The sequence below is a fragment of the Mustela erminea genome, chromosome 11 (genome assembly GCF_009829155.1).
Source record: "Mustela erminea isolate mMusErm1 chromosome 11, mMusErm1.Pri, whole genome shotgun sequence".
Classification (NCBI taxonomy): domain Eukaryota; kingdom Metazoa; phylum Chordata; class Mammalia; order Carnivora; family Mustelidae; genus Mustela; species Mustela erminea.
Window position 1 is genome coordinate 106,787,041 of NC_045624.1, and position 22,470 is coordinate 106,809,510.

Sequence of the window (22,470 nt, forward strand, 5' to 3'; positions counted from 1 at the left end):
CCGCATCAGGCTCTCTGCTCAGCAGGGAGCCTGCTTCCTCCTCTCTCTCTCTCTGCCTGCCTCTCTGCCTACTTGTGATCTCTCTCTGTCAAATAAATAAATAAAATCTTAAAAAAAAAAAAAAAGAAGTAAGATTTAGAAGGTATTATGTCCCTAGAAACCAAATTTATGGCATATAAGTAGGATTTTAACAGATCAAGACAGAAAAGGCAATCATATATTTGTGCACAGAGGTATACACACATGCAAGGTTGTTTCTTTTTTCCTTCCAAAGTCCAAGTTTTGGACTGCTTTCTCTTCTGACTTTTTAATTCCATTCATGTTCACTCTCCTTTCCCACCAGGGCTTTCCATAGGGACTGTGGCTCTGAGCAAATGTTTGGTAGGGGGAGGCTCTCTGTCCATATAACCAGTTTGAGTCACTTGAACATATCAGCAATAATCTGGCGGTCAGTCTCATGGGATTCCACACATGAAATGCCATGTTGGCCAGCGGGCGCAGTCTGCTCACCAGGCACCCTCTTGGAAACAAACCAGGCTACCACATTCCAGGACAACTGGGTGTGCATGACCCCTCAGTGTTCCTCCATATAGAGCAGGGTCCCAGAGTGCTCCAAATAGGAAAGGTGGGGGCCAGGCCCATGTGGGTCCTGGTGCAGATTTGGGGTGTCCTGACTGGATAGCCTTGCTAGCCACAGCTGCCACCAGCAGAAGAGGACTTAGGTATCAGGAAAGGTGCTCAAAAGGGTGAGGCCCCCCCTGAGAGGCACAGGGCTTGGGGCAGGGTCCCTGCTTGCCTATCTACCTCTCACTGGCCAAGAGGAAGAAGACATTACGCATTTTTGAATTTTTTTTTTTTCACAGCAGGTAACCACCAGCTATTTGCCTAAATCTTTTCCAACAACGATGTTGCGTCTTTTTTGCTCTTTCATACAGCGTTCTCTTTTACAAACCCAGATGGGTTATTTTTGGCCCATCTAAGCTCATTGCTCCAGGCCCATCTTGCCATTCTTGCTGGGAGAGCCTACTGTGCGGGAAGGCAGGACAACAGCACAGCCGTGCAGTCCCACGGCTGTGGGTGTCACATCAGCACCATTCATTTTGATACCCTTACATCTCTGCTTTCCAGCCGAATGCTGCATCTCACATCTTAAGTTCATGAAATCATCCTATTTTTCCTAGCCGATCACATGGAAGTAGATATTCAACTTGCTTGATAAGTTTACAAAAGGGTCTTTTTTGTCTGGTCAGTCCAGACAGAGGCAGTCCTGCATGCGCGCACCGCCCCCCTCCTGGTAGCTGTCACTGGTTGTGAATACCAACCTGGCTTTGCTTTTCAAACATTGCTATATTTCTGGGCCAGCTGCCTCTTCTTTCAGTTGATGTTTTTTCAAAGTAAACACGTTAGCATTCTTGTAACACAGAAAGAATTAGTAATATGGAAACTGGAATGAGGAAAACAGTACATTTCAGGCCCCGGTTAGGTCGGTCTATTGCCTCAGTGGGTCACCCTCGGCACCGTGGTTCCTGCAGCAGACACAGCCAAGTAGTGCTATGCACCAAGGAGTGAATTTATCCTCTGGGGCCCTGACAATATTCTTAAACCATTGCGTAAGTTGGCCTTGCAAGCTTCCAAGGTTCTTAGACTCCTGAACCTCTAATGTTGCCTTGACTTTTTGCACTTCCCCCGTTTTGCATTTTATATTCTACCTTTTTACAAAGCATCCCATGGTATAAAGCTCTTTTGAGATTTTGTGTTGTTGAACATGGTTTCATGGTATGGGTCGAGAGTGGGGGTTAGATGGTGCAGAGAGGCCAGCAAAGGAAGGGTAGAAGGGCCCTACTGTAAAGTTGAGCAGACCTGTTCTCTTTCTGCAACACTGTGGTGCTTCTAGGGCAGACATGGAAAGCAGAAGCCTATAGACCACACCTGCCAGCATCTTAAGCACCTGGAAGATAGTGGATACTAGATGCCCAGTAAATTGAACAAATCCATTTTAACTCTTTCTCTCCTTAATGTTCAGGATCCATGTTCTGTAGAAACTTCTTTGGGTTTTCAATATTAGCAAAGTCCTTCAGGTTGTTATATATCAGCGATTATACTAAATTCCAGATGTGGTGGTAGGAGGGTCTTCTTTCATCCAGTGGTCATCACAGAATGTCACTTCAAGCACAGGCCCTATCCCTCTGTCCTCGGTCCCTCTTCTCAGTACTGTCAGTTGTTACCCTCTTACTCAGAGTGTGTGCAAGGCCAACAAGCAAACTCATGAGGTACTACACTAAGGATGGCTGTACCATCTACCACCTTGTTTCCAAACCAACCCCCCTAGGGGAACAGCTCCTTAGAAAGTTTAGTTTGCTGTGTGTCAGCTCATGGAAACATTTGCAAGATTATATAAACAGGCACATAGACCAAATGTGGTAACATTTGTGACAAGCCTAGGTGATGGGTAAATGGATCTTCATTGTATTGTTTTAGTGTTTTTATATAATAAAAGCCATAGAACAAATACTTGACCATGTCTGATGAAATGGTTGAATGAGGTCTCATTCTGTGATTTCAAATCTAAATCTCTCGAGCCTCGGCAGTATACTATAGCTATTGCCATCACTCACATTAACGGTGATGTACCCATCTGTAGTGGTCTTGTCACAGGCTTCCGGTCATAAGGTTAAGTTCCCTTAGGCCGCTGCATGCATTACAAATGAAATGTTAAAACTTTACTCACTGTTATAAATTATGAGCTATTTTGTGACCCTTCCATAAAAGACACGTCTGTGACATGAAAAATAACTCCCAGTGGGCCTTTTTCCAAAAAAGTTTATTTAAGCTTTCTGTTTTAAGCTTCCTAATCTGACCTCCCTGCCTTACTGGGAAGATAATAAGTGTCCTGCAAAATATTTAGAATAGAGTAAATGTCCTCAAAATACGTTTAATAAAAGAGGGGCGCCTGGGTGGCTCAGTTGGTTAAGCAATTGCCTTCAGCTCAGGTCTTGATCCTGGAGTCCCTGGATTGAGCCCCGCATCGGGCTCCCAGCTCCACAGGGAGTTGGCTTCTCCCTCTGACTTTTTCCTCTCTCATGCTCTCTCTCACTGTCTCTCTCTCAAATAAATAAATAAAATCTTTTAAAAAATATGTTTAATAAAGGAATAAAAACTGAACGCTTGGGACGAAATAGTACCTTCGGCTTTACTGTCATCTGGATCACTGAAATATTGGGTTACCATTAAGAAATCAATGTGTGTGTGTGTGTGTGTGTGTGTGTGTGTGTGTGTCTGCATGCAACCCTGGGGATGTTTTGGAGACTCTAAATGTTGTGTGACTCTTATTGTTTTTGATGTGAGAACACTTAGTATCTTTTTTATTGGGCAAATTTCAAGTGTGTAATACGCTGTTTTTACTTACAGTCAAGTTTTTACTTACAACTTAACCAACATCTCCCTATTTCCCCTCTTAAACCCTGGCAGCCACCATTCTACTGTAAATTGAAATCTCTGTTACCTGATATGCTTATAAGAATAATGCCATAAAAGGACATTATTAAACAGAGGGGTGCCAGTGTGGCTCAGTGGGTTAGGCCTCTGCCTTCGGCTTGGGTCATGGTCTCAGGGTCTCGGGATCGAGCCCTGCATCCGGCTCTCTGTTCAGCAGGGAGCCTGCTTCCCTCTCTCTCTCTGCCCACTTGCGATCTCTGTCTATCAAATAAATAAATAAAATCTTAAAAATAAAAAGAATAATGCCATAAAGGATGCCTTGTAAACACAAAAAAATAGTCAATTACAGAGAAGCAAAAAGTTTAAACGTGTAGTGATATTTTCCAGCAAAACCCACTCTTAAAATGTACTTTTCATCACAAAGGCAGAGGGAGAGGAGAAAGAGACTCTTAAGCAGGCGCCGCATCCAGCCTAGAGCTGGATACAGGGCTTGATCTCAGACCCTGAGATCATGACCTGAGCCCAAATCAAGAGTCATGCTTAACCGGCTGAGCCACACAGGTGCCCCTAAAGTATATATTTTGATAATTTTGAAATATGTGTACACCCATGAGACCATCACCAGGATCAAGATAATGACCCCTAAAGCTCCTTTGTGTCTGTAATCGCCACCGTTCCTCTCCACATATTGTACTCTCTAGGCAGACACTCATCTTTCTGTCCCCGTATGTTCATTTGCATTTCCTAGAATTTTGTGTAGATGGAATCATACAGAATGTACCCTTTTGGGTCTGGCTTCTTTTCCTCCGCATCTTTATCACGAGGTTCATCCATTTTGTAGCATGTATCAGCAGTTCATTTCTTCTCTTTGCTGAGTAGTATCTCATTCTATGGACACATCAGGGTTTGAGGGATTTTTCATCTATTGACAGATATTTGGGTTGTTTCCAGATTTTGGCTGTTACATATAAAGGTACTGTGAACATCTGTATCCAAATGTTTGTGTGTATACATGTTTTTATTTCTTTGGGTACCAGATCATACTGGAGGAATAAGTTTAACTTTTCAACTGCCAAACTTCTAAGTGATTATACTATTTGAGTTTCCATCCACATTGCATAAGCATTTCAGATTCTCCACACATCCTTGACAACACTTGGTATGGCTAGTTTTTTTAAATTTTAGCTGTTCTGGTAAGTGTATAGTGTTATTTCATTGCAATTTAGTTTAGATTTCCCTAATGGTTAATGATGTTAGGCATCTTTTCATGTACTCATTTGACATCTGCTTACCTTCTTTATTTCCCAGCTCAACTGAGGTATAGTTGACAAATAAAAATTGTATATGTTTAAGGTATACAACTTTATTTTTTGATATATGTACACATTGTGAAATAATCCTCCCAACCCAGCTAATTAACATATCCATCTCTTCAAATAGATACCTTTTTAAAAAATTATTGTTTTTGATGTGAGAAAACTCAGTATCTATATTTTGGCAAATTTCAAATCTGTAATACACTATTTTTACTTACAGTCACCATGCTGAATATTAATAGATCTCTAGGACTTGGTTAACTGAAACTTTATACCCCTTAACCAACATCTCCCTATTTCCCCTCCCCTTAAGCCCTGGCAACCACGATTCTACTCTCTACTGCCATGATTTTTACTATTTTAGATTTCACATGTAAGTGAGACCATTTGTTTTTCTGTGTCTGGCTTAATTTACTTAGCATAAAAACTTCTGCACAACCAAGGAAACAATCAAGAGTATAAAGGCAACCTAAGGAATGGGAGAAAATATTTGCAAACATCAATCTGAAATATATAAGGAACTCACACAATGCAATAGCAAAAAAATAAAAATAAAAATAAAAATAAAAATAAAATATTTGGATTTAAAAACGGATAAGGGACCCACCTAGACAGTTCTCCAGAGAAGCCATACAGGTTGCTAACAGGCAAAGGAAAAGGTGCTCAGCACCACTAACCATTGAGAGACGTAAATCAGAATCACAGTGAACTCTCACCTCACACCTGTTAGAATGGCTATCATCAGAAAGACAAGAAATTGCAAGTGTTGGTTACAATTTCTATTGATACACTGTTGATGGGAATGGAAATTGATAGAACTACTATGGAAAACAGTATGGGGTTTCCTCAAAAAATTAAAAATAGAACTACTTGATGATCCAACAATTCCACTTCTGGGTACTTATTTCAAGGAAGTGAAATCACAGATGGTCACTGCAGCATTATTCATGAGGGACAATACATGGAAATAACCTAAGTGTCCGTCAGTGGATGAATGAGTGGCTCAGTTGGTTAGGCGGCTGCCTTCGTTCAGGTCATGATCCCAGCGTCCTGGGATCGAGTCCCACATTGGGCTCCTTGCTCAGCAGGGAGCCTGCTTCTCCCTCTGCCTCTGCCTGCCATTCTGTCTGCCTGTGCTCGCTCCCCCCCCCCCGATAAATAAATAAAATCTTAAAAAAAAAATGTATATACACAGTGGAATATTCAGCCTTAAAAGAATAAGTCCTGCCATTTGTGACATTATGGATAAGTCTGGAGGACATTATGAAACCAGTGTATCATCACTGGTGTCTGTGAAAAACTTTTGCTGTTGTATTTATTTCTTTGATTGAGTTTTGAGAATCCCTATATATTCTGGATGCAAGTCTTTTATCAGATATATGATTTACAAATATTTATTCCCAGTAGGTGACTTACCTTGTCATTCAAATTGTCTTGTCGTTTTCAAATACTTTTTCTACATCTATCAGGATTTTGAAGAGAGTTTTTGAAGAGTAGAATGTTTTTATTTTGGTGGAGTCCATGTATTTCTTTTTCCAGAATTAGACATTTCATGTCTCATCTAAAAAAATCTTGTCTAACCAGGGTCACAAAGATTGTCTCCTGTGTTCTCTTCTAGAAGTTTTATGGCATTAGGGTCTGTGACCGATTTTTGAGTTAATTTTTTAATATGGTTTAAAGTATGGGCTGAAGTTTATTTCTTCACTAATGATGTGTGATTGTTGGAAAGTCTGTCCTTATTCTACTAAATTGCCTTTATACTTTCGTGGAATATTAGTTATCCATATGTGTGTGGTTCTGTTTCTAAACTTTATGGTTTTTCCATTGATCCATTTGCCTATCTTTTATGTCAGTACCATATTATCTTGATTACTGCCACTTTCTGTAAAGCTGTCTTGAAATCAGATAAGATTAGTCCTTCAACTTTGTTATTCTTTTTCAGAGTTGTTTTGGCTATTCTAGATCCTTTGAATTTCCATATGAATCAATTTGTAAGTTTCTACAAAAACACCTTCTGGGATAATTTATTAGATTCCTAGGACTGTTTTAACAAAGAACCATGAACTGGGTGGCCTATACCAACAGACATTTATTGTCTCACAGTTCTGGAGGCTAGACATCCGCAGTCAAGGTCATGATCAAGTCTGATATTAGCATGACCATGCTTCTTCTGAAGGTCTGGGTGGGTCTTTTCTTGCCTCTCTCTCCTAATGGTTGCTGGCAGTCCTTGGTGTTCCATGGCACCTAGAACATTATTCCAGTCTCTGCCTCGGTCATCACACTGCATTTTCCCTGTGTGTCTGTGTGCTCTGTGCTCTGTATCTTCACATGGCATTCTCCTTGTGTCTGTGTGTCCTAATTTCTCTGTTCTCATAAGCTCACTGGTCATTGCATTAAGGCCCATCCTAATTCAGTATGACTGTGTCTTAATTTCATTGCATCTGCAGGTTCTTTTGTCAAATAACAGCACATTCACAGGTTCCTTGTGATTATGAATTTTGGGGGCATGGGGCACAGTATTCAACCCAGTACAGATATTGGTTGGTCTTTCATTGAATCTGAAGATCAGTTTTGGGAGCATTGACATCTTAATTGTACTGTATTACGTGACCCATAAACACAGTATAGCTCTCCCTTTACTAAGGGCTTCTCTGATTTATCTTTGCTGTGCTTTATAGTATTCTGTATACAGGTATTTCTCATCTGGGTATATCTCTAAGTATTTCATATTTTTAGTGCTATTGTAAGTCATATTTTTAAAATTTCAGTTTCTGATTGTTCATACCATTACATATAAATACAACTGATTTTTGTGTATTAATGCTATATCCTGCCACCTTGTTTAACCTCTATATTAGTTCCTGTGTAGCTTTTTAAATAGATTTTCATGGATTTTCTTGTATAAGTGATCATATCTTCTGTGAATAAAGATGGTTTTACTTTTTCTTTTTATTCTGGATGCCTTTTATTTCTTTTTTCTGCTTATTTTAATTTTACTGTCTAGCGCTGCCAGTGTATTATTGAATAGAAATGGTGAGGTGGCCATCCTTGTCTTGATATTAGGGGAAAAGCATCCAGTCTTTCATTATTAAACATGGTGGTAGCTGTAGGTTTTCATAGATACTCTTATCAGGTTGAGGAATTTGCCTTTTTTCCCTACTTTGTTGAGAGTTTGAACAGGAATGAATGTGGATTTTTTCAAATACTTTTTCTGCATCTATCAAGATGATCATGTGAGGTTTTTTGTTGTTGTTGTTAATATGATGAATTACATTCATTAGTTTTCATGTGTTAAGTTAATCATGCATTCCTGAGATAAACACCAGTTGTCATGATACAATTCATTTTTATATATATTTTCATTCAGTTTGTTAAATCTTTCTCTAGCATTTTTACATTTGTGTTGATGAAGAACATCAGTCCATAGGGTGTTTTTTTTAATGTCATTTTCTGATTTTAGTACCAGAGCACTTCTCTCCTAATAGAATGAATTGGGAAATATTCGCTCCTCTCCAGTTGTGTAGAATTGGTATTTTTTTCCCTTCCCTAATTCTTTGGTAGAATTCACCAGAGGAGCCATCTATGCCTGAGGAGTTTTTGTTTTGTTTTGTTTCTCTCTTAAAATTTTTTTTTTATTTGAGTATAGTTGGCACACAATGTTACATAAGTTTCAGATGTACAACATAGTGATTTGGCTTCTCTATATGTGTAAGTTTGTATTTCTCAAGAAATTTGCCTCTCTCATCTAAATTGTTAAATGTATTAGAATGAAGTGATTTATAATAAATACTTCCTTATTTTTCTTTTTTAATATGTGTGGTGATGTTCCCTCCTTCATTCCTGATATAGCTAATTTGTGTCCTCTCCTCCCCCCCGCCCCCCTTGATCAATCTGGCTAGAGGTTTATCAATTTTATCAGTCCTCTCAGGGAAACTTCCTTTTGGTTTTATTGATATTCTCTCTCTCACTCTCATTTTCTATTTTATTCATTTCCACTCTGATTTGCATAATTTTCCCCATTTCTATTTAGAATTTTATTTGCTGTGTGTATTTCCCCCGCTAGTTTGCAAGGTAGAAGCTGAAGTTACTGATTTGAGACCTTCCTTCTTTTCTTATATAGGGATTTAGTGCTATAAATTTCCCCTAAATACTGTTTTAGCAGCATCTCACAAATTTTGGTGTGTTGTCTTCATTCTTAATTCAATTCAAGATAATTTCTAATTTCCACTTTGATTTCCTCATTTGGTTTCTTTTATCAGGTTATTTTTGTAATTTTGTCAATTCCAGAGATAATTCTCTTACTGATTGCAAACTTAATTCCACTGTTGTCAGAGAGCATACTTTGTGTGACTTGAATGTTTTTAAATTTATTGAGACCTGTTCATTGTTCCAGAATAGTGTCTATTATGTTCCATGTTCTGCATGCACTTGAGAAGAATATGTATTCTGCTATTATAATGGAATGTTTTGTAAATGAGGTCAAACTGGGTCTTGGTGTTTTCTGTATCTTCTATAACATTGAAGGTCTAGTGAAATCTCCCCTACAATATTGTGCATTCTTTTTTAAAAGATTTTATTTATTTATTTGACAGACATCACAAGTTAGGCAGAGAGAGAGAGGGAAGCAGGCTCCCTGCCGAGCAATGTGGGGTTCGATCCCAGAACCCTGGGATCATGACCTGAGCCAAAGGCAGAGGCTTTAACCCACTGAGCCACTCAGGTGCCCCATATTGTGCATTTTGGAAATTCCCTTTTGCTGTTTTCTTGGTTCCTCATGTATCTTCATACTCTATGATTGAATGCATAAATATTAAGAGTTAATGTCTTTTTGTATTATTTTGTATTAGGAAATGAACTTCTTTATCCCTAATAATGTTCTCTGATTTGAAATCTACTTTTCTTGACATTAGTATAACTATTTGAGCTGTCTTTTGGTTAGACTGGTATATTATATCTTTCTTCATCCTCTTACTTTTAACCTATTTGTGTCTCTATATTTGAAATCAGTTCTTAGAGGCAATTATCTATTGAGTCTTGCTTTCTTAGTCCAATCTAATAACCTCTGCTTTTCATTATATTATTAGACCAGTTTCATTCAAGGTAGTTATTCACATGGTGAAGATTAAACCTAGCACTTCAATATTTGTTTTCTATCATGCCATCTATTTTAGCCCCCTTCCTCCTTTCACTGCTCTCTTTTAAATTAATTGATTTTTTTATTACTCTTTTATTTTATTAGCTATAACTTGTTTTCTTATTTTAGTAGTTGCTTTACAGCTTGAAGTACATGTTTTAATTTATTACAGTCTACCTTCAAATAGTAGTACACCATTTCAGGTATAGTATTTCAGGTGTAATATAAGAAAATTCACAGTAATATATGTACATTTCCTCATTTCTGATTTTTCTACTATTTTTGTTATAGATTTTACTTTTTTCCCCCTGGATTTTACTTTTTAATGTAAAAATAACTTAATGTTTCTTATTTTTAAATTGCATTATGCTAGTCACCATACAGTACATCATTTGTTTTTGATGTAGTATTTCGTGATTTATTGTTTGTGTATAACACCCAGTGCTCCATGCAATCTATGCTCTCCTTAATACCCATCACAGGCTCACCCATCCCCCACCCCCTTCCATTTAAAAGCCTCAATTTTGTTTCTTGGAGGCCATAGTCTTTCATGGTTCATCTCCCACTCTGATTTCTCTCCCTTCATTTATTTGTTCCTACTTCTAATGCCCTCCATGTTATTCTTTATGTTTCATAAATAAGTGAAACTATATGATAATTGACTTTGTTTGACTTATTTCACTTAACATAATCTCCTCAAGTCCCATCCATGTCGATGCAGATGTTAGGTATTTATCCTTTCTGATGGCTGAGTAATATTCGATTGTGTGTATGGACCATATCTTCTTTATCCATTCATCTGTTGAAGGGCATCTTGACTCTTTCCACAGTTTGGCTATTGTGGACATTGCTGCAATGAACATTGGGGTACAGATGGCCCTTCTTTTCACTACATCTGTATCTCTGGGGTCAATACCCTTTAGTGTAATTGCAGGGTCATAAGGTATTTCTGTTTTTCATTTTTTGAGGAACCTCCGCACTGCTTTCCAAAGTGGCTGTACCAGTTTGCATTCCCACCAACAGTGTAAGAGGGTTCCCCATTCTCCACATCCTCTCCAACACTTGTTGTTTCCTGTCCTGTTGATTCTGGCCATTCTAGCTGTTGTAAGGTAGTATCTCAATGTGGTTTTGATTTGACTTTCCCTGATGGCTAATGATGATGAACATTTTTTTCATGTGTCTGTTAGCCATTTGTATGTGTTCTTTAGAATGTCTACTGGTATGTCTGCTCAGGTCTTTGGCCCATTTTCTGACATAATTATCTGTTTTTTGGGTATTGAGTTTAAGAAGTTCTTTATAGATCTTGAGTATCAGCTCTTTGACTATAGTCTCATTCGCAAATATCTCCTCCCATTCTATGGGTTCCCTCTTTGTTTTTTTTATTTTCCTTTGCTGTGCTGAAGCTTTTTATCTTGATGAAGTCCCAAAAGTTCATTTTCACTTTCGTTTCTTTTGCCTTTGGAGACGTGTCTTGAAAGAAGTTGCTGTGGCTGATGTCAAAGAGGTTATTGCCTATGTTCTCCTCTAGGATTTTGATGGTTTCCTAACTCACATTAATGTCTTTCATCCATTTAGACTTTATCTTTGTGAATGGTGTAAGAGAGTGGTGGAGTTTCATTCTTCTGTATATAGCTGTCCAATATTCCCAACACCATTACTGAAGAGACTTTTTTCCACCAGATATTTTTTCCTGCTTTGTCAAAGATTAGTTGACCGCAGAGTTGAGAATTCATATCTGGGCTCTATATTCTGTTGCATTAGTCTATGTATCTGTTTTTGTGCCAGTACCATGATGTCTTGGTGGCCCCCAGCTTTGTTTTCTTTTTCAACATTTCCTTGGTGATTTGGGGTCTTTTATGCCCCTATAAAATTTAGAATTGTTTGTTCTGGCACTTTGAAAAATGCCCTTTGTATTTTGATGGGATGGCATTGAAATTATAGATTGCTCTAGGCAGCACAGACATTTTAACAATGTTTATTCTTCTGATCCATGAACGTGGGATGTTTTTTCATCTTTTTGTGTCTTCTTCAATTTCTTTCATGAGCGTTTTGTAGCTCTTAGAGTATAGATCCTTTACCTCTTTGGTTAGGTTTATTCCAAGGTATCTTATGATTCTTCATGCTAATGTAAATGGAATAGATTCTCCAATGTCTCTTTCTACAATTTCATTGTTAGTGTATAAGAAAGCAACTGATTTCTGTGCATTGACTTTGTATCCTGCCAAATTATTTGAATTGCTGGATGAGTTCTAATAATTTGGGAATGGAGACTTTTGGGTTTTCCACATATAATATGACATCATCTGCGAAGAGAGTTTGACCTCTTTGCCAACTTGAATACTTTTTATTTCTTTTTGTTGTCTGATTGCTGTTGCCAGGACTTCTAGTACTATGTTGAACAATAGTGGCAAGAGTGGGCATTCTTGTTGTGTTCCTGATCTCAATGAGAAAGCTCTTGGTTTTCCCCATGGAGAATGTTATTTGGTGTGGGGTTTTCATAGATGGATTTCATGGAATTGAAGAATATTCCCTCTATCCCTATATTCTTGAAGAGTTTTAATCAGGAATAGATGCTGTTTTTGTCAAATGCTTTTTCTGCATCAGTTGAGAGGTTAATGTGGTTCTTCTCTCTTCTCTTATTTATGTGTCCTATCACATTGACTGGTTTGTGAATGTTGAGCCACACTCGTATTCCAGGGATAAATCCAACCTGGTCATGGTGGATAATCCTTTTCAGGTACTGTTGGATCCTATTAGCTAAGATCTTGTTGAGAATTTTGGCATCATATTCATCAGGGATGTTGTTCTGAAATTCTCCTTTTTGTTGGGGTCTTTGACTGGTTTTGAGATCAAGGTAATGCTGGCGTTATGAAAAGAGTCTGGAGGTTTTCCTTCTGTTTCTATTTTTTTGAAACAGCTTTAGGAGAACTCAAATTATTTCTTTTTTGAATGTCTGGTAGAATTCCCCAGGGAATCCATCAGGCCCTGGACTCTTGTTTTTTGGGAGGTTTTTGATCACTGCTCTAATCTCATTACTAGTTATTGGTCTATTCAGGTTGTCAATTTCTTTCTGTTTCAGTCTTGGAAGTTTATGGGTTACCAGGAATGTATCCATTTCGTCTAGATTGCTTAACTTACTGGCATATAGCTGTTGATAATAATTTCTGATGATTGTTTCTATTTCCTTGATGTTAGTCATGATCTCACCCCTTTCATTCATAATTTTATTAATTTTGGTCCCTTCTCTTTTCTTTTGGATTACTCTGGCCAGTGGTTTATCGATCTTATTGATTCTTTCAAAGAACCAGCTTCTAGTTTTGTTGATGTGTTCTACTGTATCTCTGGTTTCTAATTCATTGATTTCTGCTCTAATCTTAATTATTTCCCTTCTTGTTCCCTTCTTGTTCATAATTTATTTTTGATTCTCCAGCTCTTTAAATAGTGTGAAGAGAGTTTTTATATTCAGGTTTTTTCTTCTTTTTCTTTCTTTCTTTCTTTTTTTTTTTTTTTAGTGAGTCGTGTTTGGCTATGTATTTCCCCCTTAGGACCGTATTTGCCATATCCCATAGGTTTTGCAATGATGTGTCTTTGTTTCTTTGTTTTCATTGGTTTCCATGAATTGATTATGTTCTTCTTTTATTTTCTGATTTACCAAAACATTCTTGAGCAGGATGGTCTTTAGCTTCCAAGAGCTATCTTCTAGTCCTTTCTCTCTCCCTTTATCCCCACTCAGGGATCCCAGTAATTCTGACATTGTAATGTTTCATGGTGTCATTTATTTCTCTAATTCTGTTTTCATGGATTTTAAGCTGTTTGTTTCAGGCCTCCTCCTGCTCCTTCTTTTCTATTTATCTTCTAGATTGCTAATACGTTCTTCTGCTTCATTTATCCTACCTGTTAGAGTATCTAGATTAGATTATATCTCATTGATAGCATTTTTAATTTCTGTCAGATATGCTCTCACTTCTTCCCTTCATCTATGTTGCCATTAATAGTGTCTCCAGCCTGACTGTGGTCTACCCTGAAGTCTATCTCTGACATATTGCGTGGATCCATATCCACTAGATCTACTGGAGAGGCCATTGTCTCTGGTTCTTTCTTTGTTGGGGGTTCCTCTTCCTCATCATTCTGTTGAGTTGTGGTTGAGAGGATGTACAGCTGAAAATATCAACTACTATCAGGGCAAGGTGCACCCCCTTGACTGATGATCCTCTGCCCCCATAGAGATCCAAATATGTGTAATTTACATCTCTGACTGGTTTCATGGGTGTTGCTATGTTACTTTGTTATCTTTGTTTAAGCAGTCAATTATCTTTTAAGGAAATTTAAATAATAACTAAAGTCATATATTCTTACCTACATAGTTACTGTTTCTCATTCCTTTGGCGCTTGTCATTTCCTTGTATAGATCCATATTTCCATCTAGTATCACTTATTGTGGCTGAATAATGTCCTTCACATTAGTTGTAGTATAGATCTGATGGCAGTGAATTCTTTTTTTTTTTCTATGTATGAACAAATAGTCATCTCATTGTTGTTTTCAAAAATATTTGCAAGGGGCACAGAATTCTAAGTTTCTTTCTCTCAGTACTTTAAGGATAGTGCCTCACCATCTTTTTGTTTGCATTATTCCTGGTGATAAATCTACTATTAATCTCAGTCTTTTCCTCTGTGAAGTAATACATTCTTTTCCTCTGGCCAATTTTTTTTGTTTTTTTAAAGGTTTATTTATTTATTTGACAGACAGAGATCACAAATAGGCAGAGAGGCAGGCAGGGAGAGAGGAAGGGAAGCAGGCTCCCTGCTGAGCAGAGAGCCCGATGTGGGTGGGGCTTGATCCCAGGACCCTGAGATCATGACCTGAGCCGAAGGCAGAGTCTTTAACCCACTGAGCCACCCAGGTGCCCCTCCTCTGGCCAATTTTAAGAATTTCTCTTTAACATGGGTTTTGAGAAAGGTAGTCATGTTGTGCCCAGGTGCACTCCCTGTGTCTCCCACCTTCCTTCACCAGTGGTTGCCCCAAAGCTTTTGCTTTTCATGGTGAGTGGCAGGATTACAAAAAAGCAAGTCATCCATGCAAGCCTATTTCAAGCCTTTGCTTGCATGACACTTACTAACAACCATTGGCCAAAGAATGACAGATGGTCATCCCCAAGGCAAGGGATAAGGAAGTAAATGCCATCCTTTAGGAGGCCATGGCAAGTAGGCATAAAGATTATGGTCAAATGATATACCTGTACTGGAAGAAGTTCAGTATTTCAGACATAAGCTTAGATGTTCCTAGTGGAAGACACTTCATGAAATATAGTATAGAAGATTATTATAATTGGTAGGATTTTCCCATTGGATATTTTCCCCCTTTGGTTTATACATCTAGTCTTCTTTCTTAAGAGCACATTCTAGATCACCTCTTCTAGAATTTTTTTTTTAAGATTTTATTTATTTATTTGACACAAAGAGATACGGAGTATAAGCAGGGTGAGCAAGAGGCAGGGGGAGAGCAAGAAGCAGATGCCCCACTGTACAAGGAGCCGGAATGGGGCTCGATCCTAGGATCCTGGGTTCATGACCCAAGACAAAGGCAGACTCCCAACAGTCTGAGTCACCCAGGTGTCCTCACCTCTTCTAGACTTTTAATGGTAAAACAGTACTTAAGCTCTAGCTTACAAAAGCTTAAGAATGTTGGGACCATATCAGATCTATTCTGATGGCAACACAGGTAGAAGGAATGAGAGATTAGTTTTCTTTTATAATGTTAAGTGAAATTACATGTCACTGTGATTGAACATGTAATGACAGATTTGTCATTTTATAAGGGAATATTACATCACCAGGCAACTCCTTTTTTGTTCTTTTTGTAGTTCTACCCAACTACTCTTTGATATGAATGCCTTAAGGGTAACACTCAACAATTCAGGGTGCAAAACCAAATAGAATTTGAGTTTGAAGATGCCAACAGCACATTTTGAAGGCAGTCACACTGGTATTTTGGATATTTGAAGACAGTGGTTTTACACAGATATACTTAATTACCAATATAATTAATAACCATGTAGCTTCCATTTCCATTTAGAGTATCTCCTATATAGTATATACAATGGATTCATTGTCTTTACTACTCACGGTATTCTTACTAGGTTGTATCACTCACATTTTATGCATGAAGAAATGGAGGCTCAAAGAAGGTGAACTAGAGGTACCTGGGTGGCTCAGTCAATTAAGCATCTGCCTTCGGCTCAGGTCATGATCCTGGAGTCTTGGGATCGAGTCCTGCATCAGGCTTCCTGCTTAACCAGGAGCCTGCTTCTCTCTCTGTCCCTCTCCCCTACTTGCTCTCTCTCTCTCTGAAATAAATAAACAAAATATTAAAAAAAAAAAAAAAGAAAGAAAGAAAGAAAAGAAACTGAACTAATTGCCCAGAGAGACACAGCTAGCAAGTGGCAAAACTGGGTGTAAACCCAGATCCATCGCAAAGTCTAAGCATAGCTCCGTATAGCCTTTCATCCCTGATGTCTAATTTCCCATCTGAAGTTCCTAAGGGGGATCCATTATGCTCACGGAGGATTAATGGATGTATTTGGAGGGGTTAACATTTTATGAAGCATTTCCAGACTGTGAGGAGTTCCTCTGCAGATCCTCAGGGTTGCCTGTTTGAGAGATGGGGAACCAGGTCCTAGTAGCAGTCTGGAATAGCATCGGAGTCCAGGGCATCCAGCTGTTTCAGTCCTGCCTCAACTGCACTGCAGCCGAGGGAACCAGGACAGTAGCTAAGCTCATTTAGCCCGTTGTCCTCATCCCCAGATGGAGAAATGATGCCGCTACCCCAGAATTTTCTAAGGATTAGATGATGAAAGTGAAATGAATACATTTGAGCACTCTAGGAAGGTAATTCTTTGAAGGCAATAACAGTGTTCTGGGGTTGTTATCATTAGACGGCAGCAAAGTGTCCTAACCTGAGTTAATATTTATATGTATTAAGTTCTCAGAACAGTGTCTAGCACATTCAGAATGAATATTGGTGTTCACAGAATTTCACAAAAAATATGATTTGCATCAATATAAATGTTAGTGAAAAACAGAACTGATGCAGATTTGAATAGGGGCCAAAGGAATCTGTTGATAGTTTTGTGATTGTAATTATTAAAGAAACAGGGATATCAGAGTAGCATTATCCTTGTGAAATTTTAAAAGTGTTTAAAATAATTATGCTGCAAAATAGATAGCTCAAAACCTGTAGCATGATATCGAAACAGAATTTCAACTCCAGTGAGTATGGATACTAAAAAAAGTATTATCTTTTATATTTCAAAGTTTTACATACAGTTTTAAATTTTATGTCTATGATTGATATTAATTACGCTTAATTTAGGCTGAGATTATGATAGAAGCATCATGAGACTGAGGCCCGTATGGGGCTTCTCACTCAGTGTGTAGTCTTCTTCTCTCCCTTCTCCTTCTGCCTCTCAACGTGTTCATGTGTGTGTACTTGCTCTCTCTCAAAGAAAATAAAAAAACAAACAAACAAATAAATAAGATCTTTCTCTGAACATCCTTATTCTTTTTTTTTTAAAGATTTTATTTATTTATTTGAGAGAGAAAGGGAGAAGGAGAAGCAGGCCCCCCACTGAGCAGGGAGCCTGATGTGGGACTCCATCACAGGACTTGAGATCATGACCTTAGCCAAAGGCAGACATTTAACTGACTGAGCCATCAGGTGCCTCTGAACATCCCTATTCTTACATGTGCTTTATTCATGATTGTGACCTTTCAATTACTAGGTAAAAGATGGTCAAAATTGAAGCTTATATCAAATATTAAACACATGTAACTTGATTCTGTGAAAACTGACCCAGTTCTATTCACCTTGGTAGTTTATGGAGACTTTATTTCAGCTCTACCCTTACTATGTAACTTGAGCCAGGGTTAGGCTAACTTCAAAGCCCATGTATTTTTTAATATCATGATAAGTGAACAAATATTAATGTTCACTATTGTAAATGTTTTGCTATTATCATAGCAGGACTCTTATCCTAGGTCTTATTTGTTTTACCTCTTTCTAAACCATGAATGTTATTTTCCAGCGACTGTTGGGAGACATGGTTCTTTCCCCATGTCTTCCCTTTCACCCTCCCTCCCTCATATACACAGTGGAGACCAACAGCATTATGGATGAAGAATGATCATACAATAATTAGATCAAGGGACAGGTCCCTCCAAGGGCATGAGGCAGGTGGATGTAGTCACAATAGACGGTGTCCCTTCCTTTTTACATACTAACTTCATAGGGGATATTATGGCGGTGGGCTACAGAATGGATCCAAGCCATCTGATCATCTGTAATTCTTGATCAGAGATTTCTGAACTAGCAAAGGGGAGTCCTTGGATATTGGTGGCATCAGGATATACCTCTCAGACATTCTCTTCATTGGCTGGATTCAGACCAGGACAAGGAGAAGATTTTTTTTTAAATTTTTATTTTATTTATTTGACAGAAAGAGATCACAAGCAGGCAGAGAGGCAGGCAGAGGGAGAGAGGTGGAGGCAGGCTCCCTGCTGAGCAGAGAGCCCAATGCAGGGCTCGATCCCAGAACCCTGGGATCATGACCTGAGCCAAAGGCAGAGGCTTTAACCCACTGAGCCACCCAGGCACCCCCGGACAAGGAGAGGAATTAAAAGCCAGGTCACGTTCCTGGGTGTCTGAGATTGTAGCTGTCCAGGGTTGATTATTTCCCCCTTCATCACATTTCCTGGGAACTCTGGGAGCTTATGGGTGAGCTGCGTCATTGTGCTCATGAAGGGAAGTTAACTCTGGAAACTACCAGAGCCTGCTTTGGGGGTATTCAGTGGTGTTGAGGATCATACATGGATTATATCACAAAGTCTCACACTATTTTTTGTTTCATTTTAACAGAATGAAGTCCCTGAGGTAAAGAAAGAGGAGACATTGTTGGATCTGGACTTCGACCCTTTCAAGCCTGAGGTGGCCCCTCCAGGTTCTGCTGGAGTGACTCATTCCCCCATGTCGCAGGTATCTAGTGGCGGTTCTTGTGTTGGGGGTGCCATATCAGAACTTGAATAAGCTCTGTAAGGCAGCTGATGCCTGTCCAGGAACCTCGCCCATTGCAAGTGACTATTTACTTTTCTTTGGAGTTGACAAACATAACCCAATGGGAAGGAAGGGTAGAAAAAGGACCTTATGCATAGTTCATTCCAAAGCTCCCCCCACAATTAGCATTCTCTGTACATAGAGCTGGGATAGCCATGCATTCCAGTTTGTCCAGGAATCCTCCATCTCCGAGTAATTGTCAGTATTACTGTCAGTAATATTGTCAGTATTATTGTCAGTATTAGTTTGCCCTCAGAGTGTTCAGCTTTGAATAGTACATTTTCTGGCTTCTCTAAATGAAGCTCTTTGGGCTCTGGGCTTAATCTTACTGTTTTCCCCACTTTCCTTCCTTATGTTTTGTAGACTAAAGCATGTTAGAAATAACATTGAAATTATGCCCCAACAGAAATGCTTTCCAGTCTTGGTAGTTTTGAACTCGATGATGTTGTCCCCCTCCACATTCCAGAAGCTTCCCTCATGTGATCTTGACTATGACCAGAGTTGGCCTTGCTTATCCAGCTTGTCCTTGCTCATCATTTCCTCACCCTCAACATTTCCCTACTTCCATAGTGATCGCCACAGTGTTCTCCAGCAGAGGGATCTTGGAGGTGGGCTTGGTAATGACTTCTGGATGATTCTTCAGCAGTAGACATCCTTTACAATTGCCTATGCTCATGAAAGGAGGTTAACTCAAAATTTGGCTAAACAGAAATTTTTTATATCCGTATTTTTGATGTGCTTAGAGGCTCACACTTAAGTTTGGGCAAATCCAAAGATGCTAGAGTATATTTCAAATTAATTAATGAAGGTATATTAACAAACTAAATTTGAGAATTGAGACCTCACTCAATTTTTCAGTCTTGAAGTCTTCTGATACCTTACAGTTAAACCATAATAACCTTAGTATAAACCTTGATAAATAAGCTTCTCCTAATCCATGCTTTATTCCATAATGTGACTGGGTTTTTAAAGGCCTCCCTGTTTTAATATAGGAACACTAAAAATCTGAGATGTTAATAAAGCAAATAACTAGTATGCAGATCAGATACTAGCCTTAAAGATATTTTGCAAAGGGGCACCTGGGTGGCTCAGTGGGTTAAGCCGCTGCCTTCGGCTCAGGTCATGATCTCGCGTCCGGGGATCGAGTCCCACATCGGGCTCTCTGCTCGGCAGGGAGCCTGCTTCCTCCTTTCTCTCTCTCTGCCTGCCTCTCTGCCTACTTGTGATCTCTCTCTGTCAAATAAATAAAATAAAATCTTTAAAAAAAAAAAGATATTTTGCAAAAATGGGTCTCTTAGATAAATGTTTGGGAAAATTCTATTAACTCCCTTTTAAAAGGAGAGTCATAATATGCATTGGAATAGTAAAGCTTCCAAGATGTTCTACAATTAAAAGAAAAAAACTGTGTGGACATGTTTAACTTAGAGTTTCCCAAATTTGACCACAGAAATCTGTTTTTGTTTTTTTTTAAGATTTTATTTATTTATTTGACAGACAGGGATCACAAGTAGGCAGAGACACAGGCAGAGAGGAGGAAGCAGGCCCCCTCCCGAGCAGCGAGCCTGATGTGGGGCTTGATCCCAGGACCCTGAGATCATGACCTGAGCCGAAGGCAGAGGATTAACCCACTGAGCCACCCAGGCACCCCCAGAAATCTGTTTTAATGAAAGTTTATTAACAGTCATTGGAATGTACTCTAAGATATACTTTGGGAAATGCTAACATAATAATTGTCAGCAAGTTTTGAGGTTCTATGTTGGTGGCCAAGGAAAGCAGAAAATGAATGCACATCTCATTCAGAATACTTCCCTGTCAGAGCTTCTTTGTTGTGCAGAATTCATGAGCCTTCCTCTGACATGCTCTCCAGCATTCACTGCTCTAGTGGCAGAAGGCAGGTTTCTGCAGTTAATGCTGTTGGGGTCAGTGGATGAGATGCCACAGCATTTCTGTCTTTGAGTTTGAATCGAGAGGGAAGTCTCTTTTGTATCAACTTATGATTAAATAAATCCACAGATCATAGAACCCTGTGTAGATTTAGAACAAAGATTCTTTCAGAATTAAAAAAAAAAAAAGACCTCAGTTAAACCTTCAAAAGTCTTTGGAAGAAAATGCATCATTGCAGTTAGGAAAAGCACTGCCTCTGGACCCGGTGGCTCTAATTGAGTCAACTCATAGCAGCGTCATTCTGGGAGCGTCTCTAATCACCTCTTCTTTTCACCAAGGACAGTCTTAGGCTGCAATAGCAAAAAGAACAGAGCCATTAGATTCTGCTGGCCTTTCTTCTCCTTCGCTCAGAATAATCTCCCTTACCTATCACCTGACCCAGAGTTTTAAATGAATGTTCTCACTGCTAGCAGAACACCTCACCTGTGATCTCCACAGTGTCCACAGGAGTTAACACACCCTTTCATGATCCTGAGGACTGATAAACATGCTGTTCCACATTGCTGCCTTCCTTTGGAGAAAATACCAGTGCTGTCTGCGTTATGCAAGAATATAGAGTAGCTTCTAGGGGCTATGATTCTTAAGGGCCCTGGAAGCAAGAAGAACCAAATCATCTGTATAATCAGGAAGTACATATTAATTTCAGGAGTCCACATGCAAATAAATATGGCTTTCCCTGCAGCTGTTCCAATCTCCTTTCTTAGTCTTGACAGGTGGTTGCTAACCCAGAGACCTGCCATGCTGCACAGAGAAGCTGGGTGGCTGGGGCCGAATGGTCTGAGCAGACCCAGACTGGGGGATTGGTGGGTAAGGGGGTGGGCTCACTCAGAACCGCAGAGCCCACATTCTGTAGTGCAGAATCCTAATGAGACCTCTGTGACCCCATCTGGAAACTCCCAGATTCTTAGCGTACCAGGCTTTCTAATTTGCCACTCATTTAGTGATTCAAAACTAGTGCATAAACAAGATCTGTTCCAGTCACAAAAACAAAGGCAGAAAAGGATGTGGCTTTGGCAGCAGTTCTCAATCACAAAGGAAATGAGAAAGAGAGGTCTCCCTCACTTTCCCAAACACGCAGCAGAAATCACTTGAGCCATCTGGATCCATTCCCCAGGATCAATGAGCTTGATAATTAAAATGCCAGCAGTAAGTCTAATTCATCCATATGTCTTAGAGAGCACCTGCTAATTTGCATGATTATCTATTAGTTGAGCTGTGTTATCATCTAACTCAACGTATTGAAGAACTCTTTTTGTGGGGTTCATTTACCATCAAACTGATCATAATGCAACATTTTGAATATGGTGGTGGTAGGGGAAGGGGTAGTATTAGCAATGACTCAGATCTGCATGTCCCCAAAAATGTGAGAAACTCTAATATCTGGATACCTTGTACTTCATTTAACTGTGTGTGTGTGTATGGGGTTGTGTGTGTGCATGTGCGGGTATGCACACAAGTGCTAAAGTAAACCCATTCATCATGTTCCAGATATGGCTTTCAACTTGTAGAGCAAAAAGCAGATCGACTGGTTCTCT

General features: G+C 39.1%; 1 protein-coding gene across 2 annotated transcripts in view; it reads left to right on the forward strand.

Moving 5' to 3' along the window:
• Window positions 1–22,470, forward strand: part of LOC116569104 (amphiphysin) — a 241,968-nt gene that overhangs the window by 172,558 nt on the left and 46,940 nt on the right. For both annotated transcript variants that reach the window (XM_032305109.1, XM_032305111.1), the window contains exon 12: window positions 18,797–18,913. In XM_032305109.1, the coding sequence (XP_032161000.1) occupies window positions 18,797–18,913 (117 nt within the window). The remainder of the gene's footprint in view (window positions 1–18,796; window positions 18,914–22,470) is intronic.